Source organism: Petaurus breviceps, unplaced genomic scaffold (genome assembly GCF_028583685.1).
Source record: "Petaurus breviceps papuanus isolate PSGF00001 unplaced genomic scaffold, PetGlider_PUasm1.0 140, whole genome shotgun sequence".
NCBI lineage: Eukaryota > Metazoa > Chordata > Mammalia > Diprotodontia > Petauridae > Petaurus > Petaurus breviceps.
The window spans coordinates 31209601-31213077 of NW_027185698.1; the positions used below are offsets into that span (position 1 = coordinate 31209601).

The 3477-nt window shown below is 41.7% G+C and overlaps 1 protein-coding gene and 1 pseudogene across 1 annotated transcript; one reads left to right on the top strand and one right to left on the bottom strand.

Moving 5' to 3' along the window:
• Nucleotides 1-298: 298 nt before the first annotated feature.
• Nucleotides 299-1721, bottom strand: LOC138151465 (large ribosomal subunit protein eL43-like). The gene is made up of 2 exons (XM_069074965.1): nucleotides 1703-1721; nucleotides 299-632 (listed from the first exon to the last, which is right to left on the bottom strand). Exons 1-2 carry the CDS (start codon nucleotides 1719-1721, stop codon nucleotides 301-303), a joined length of 351 nt encoding a protein of 116 aa, XP_068931066.1. The 3' UTR covers nucleotides 299-300.
• Nucleotides 1722-1914: 193 nt separating this feature from the next.
• On the top strand, nucleotides 1915-2817 carry LOC138150530 (small ribosomal subunit protein uS5-like; annotated as a pseudogene).
• The last annotated feature ends 660 nt before the right edge of the window (nucleotides 2818-3477 follow it).

Genomic DNA, 3477 nt, shown 5'->3' on the forward strand with positions numbered 1-3477 from the left:
GATATATAGATAGATAGATAGATAGATAGATAGATAGATGATAGATAGATAGATAGTATTAATGGTAGGTAATTTCAGTGGGAAGACACTAGAAGGAAGGAGGAGAAAGTTGCGGTCAGGACAGAGGTCCCTCTCGGAAGGTGGAATTCAAGCTGAGTATTGCAGGAAACCAGTGGAGCCAGCAGGTGAAAGGAGAAAAAGGAGTCTTCCCAGTACTAGAGACAACTTTTTTTTTCATTTTTATTCAATAAATTAACCCATTTATTGTTGGACTATGGGCTACAGATATTTGATAAGATTTTACTGGTCTTTCAATTCCTTCAGTCTTCTGATGGCAGATTTGACTGTGACTGCAGAGGTGGTATTGTAGGTCCATGCACCACCAGCTACTGTTTTCATACAGGATCCACAGTGCCAGATACCCACAGCCCGTCTCTTCATTTTAGTCTTGCCGCAGAAGGAGCAGGTATACTTGGCATGCTGGCTAATTTCAATTTTCTTCACCATTTTCCTGAGGGATGCACGATAACGTGTTCCATATTTACCAACAATTCCGACCTCCTTGGTACGTTTAAGCCATGTTATCGGTGCTGGGGCTGGAGCTTGGAGAGGAAAAAAAAAAGTAGAGACAACTTTTGAAGAGAGAGGAAGTCACTGTTGAAGTGTAAGGAAAAGCAAAAAGGACAATATTGCTGTATAGTAGATCAAGCAGGGAAGAGTAAAGTGCAAGAATACTGAAAAGATAGGAAGAAGCCATGTGGTATAATTGTGCTTTTGAATTATGATTGGTCTTTAAAAGCTTTTTAAGTTCAAATCATGTTATCTTGAAAGGATGATATTTTGACTTTCATTGAAGTTATGACCTTAAGGCATAGAACCAGAGGCTGGGGCAGATTGGGCATTGAAAAAAAAAATGTGAAAGTCACATTGAGGGTCAGACATTAGAGATGTGTAGGGTGCTGTTGGCTTCATTTAAGAGTCAGTCATTCAATAGGCTTATTAAGTAATATTTTTGATACTGGAGGAGATATAAAATAAGATAAAATGAATCCTACCTCCAAAGATCTTGAAATCCAGGCTTGAATTTGTATTGGATTTATATTGGTTAGATGGGTTTATATAGTTGGGGAGGGGGAAGAGGGGATGAGATATTTGCACAGAGAAGTTTGATCAACTTAGAATGTGACAAATGAGTGAGAGTATCATTATAGTCTGAGGGTTTGTATTTTTGGTGTTTTGCTTTGTTTTTTTCCATACTAGCCTTTCTGAAGACAGGTTGTGTTTGCTCTAGATTTGTGCCCATGAACTTATTTTAAAAGTATTTTTATTACTCTATTTTCATTTCCATGGTTTCCTTTACACTCATGTGTGTTTTTTTTCCTTTGACATATCTAAAAACATTATGTTAAGAAAGAGTGCATAGGCTTCATCAGACTGCCCAAAGGACCCAGGTAAGAATCTTTGACCTAGAAATAACCCCTCTGCCTTCTTGATTTCCTCACTCTGCCCCTTTTCTGGAGCCCTCTGGGCTAGAAATATCCAACTTCATAGCTATTTGGTACCCCCTTCCTTGCCATATATATACATATATGTATGTATGTATGTATACACATATGTGTATGTATATATATTAACCCTAACTCTATATATGTATATGTGTGTATATGTATTATGTATGCATATGAAAATTAATCCAATATACCTGAGTAGAACCATGCCATTCGGAGCTCTTCAACTTCCCAGCCATTGAGCAACTTCTTATAAAATCATTGTAAGACCTTTATTCTTGCCAGAGAATGAAGGTGATCATGTCCACAGTCCTCTGTTGACGTTTCTTGATCATGTTCCATCTCTAGTTTTCCTCCATCAGCCTTAGAATTAAGAAGGGGCACTTCTACTTCTAGTGAACACCAAATGACGGAAAATGCAGGTGCTACAGGAGGTGCGGGAGACCCCAGGGGCCCTGAGATCGGAGGCCCGGGAGGCTTCCTCGGTGGCTTCAGCAGTGGGGGCTGAAGTTGAGATCAAGGCCAGGGCCGAGGTCGAGGAAGGGGCTGTGGTTGGGGCCGTGGCCGTGGCCGTGGACTCGGGGAGGAAAGGCCGAAGACAAGGAGTAGGTTCCTTGTCACTAAGCTGAGCCAGCTAGTCAACGACATGAAGATCAGGTATTTGAAAGACATCTATCTTTTCTCACTTCCTATCAAGGAGTCTGAGATCATTGATTTCTTCCTGGAATCTTCACTGAAAGATGAGGCTCTGAAGATCATGCCTGTTCAGAAACAAACTATAGCTGGACAGTGTACCATGTTCAAGGCTTTTGTGGCCATTGGTGACTACAATGGCCATGCTGGTTTGGGTGTCAAGTACTCCAAGGAAGTGGCCACAGCCATTCGTGGTGCTATCAATCTGGCCAAGCTGTCCATCATTCCTGTGAGATGGGGCTACTGGGGGAACAAGATTGGCAAGCCTCACACAGTACCCTGCAAGGTCACTGGGCAATGTGGGTCGGTTCTGGTGTGCCTGATCCTCACCCCTAGAGGTACTAGCATTGTCTCAGCTCCTGTGCCTAAGAAGCTCCTGATGATGTCTGGAATTGATGACTGCTACACTTCTGCGAGAGGCTGTGCTGCCACTCTGGGCAACTTCGCTAAAGCTACCTTTGATGCCGCCTCCAAAACATACAGATATCTAACCCCAGAGCTGTGGAAGGAGACTGTGTTCACTAACTCTCCTTATCAGGAATTCACCAACCATCTTGTGAAGACTCACACTGTAATGTCTGTCCAGAGGACCCAGGCTGCTGTGGCAACCACATAAACTTTTTTTTTTAATAAAGAAATAAATTGAACTATGCCTGCTAAGATAAAAAAAAAGAATTAAGGGGTGACTCTCAGGCCCACTCTTGGGGGTCAGTATTTGGCCCTAGCTTATCAGCTGCTGTTTGGGATATAAAAGGCTGCTTCCCTACTTTACTTCTCTTCACCCTGTTGTCCCTGATTCCTTCTCTGTGCTCCCAGTGTCTCCAGGGACCTCCCTCCAAACCTGCCAATGAAACAGCCTGTTGCTTTCCACATATACTGGCTCCTGTGGATTTTCTCTGAATCTCCTTTCATCATAGCAACAGAAGCCTAGTAAGTATAAAGTCCAATGAGATCAAATGAGGGAGAAATCACATTCAGCTGTGAGGATCTGGGAACATTTACTGGAGAAGGTGACATTTGTTTTGGGTCTTAAAAAGATGAGTAAGATATGAAAAGTTAGAAATTCAGGAAAGGAATTTTGGGCACAGAGAATAAAGCATCTGTTTCTGCCTCTAAACTTAACCTCAGTAAAAAAGAAAAGGAAATGAAGACAATGAGGAAAATCTCAATTATATGACCACATATAGCTATCATCATTAATGGAGTACTTGGTTCACTAATCAATTAACTAGTTAAGCTGAGTTTTGCTGTTAAACACCAGCGTTCATAATATTAT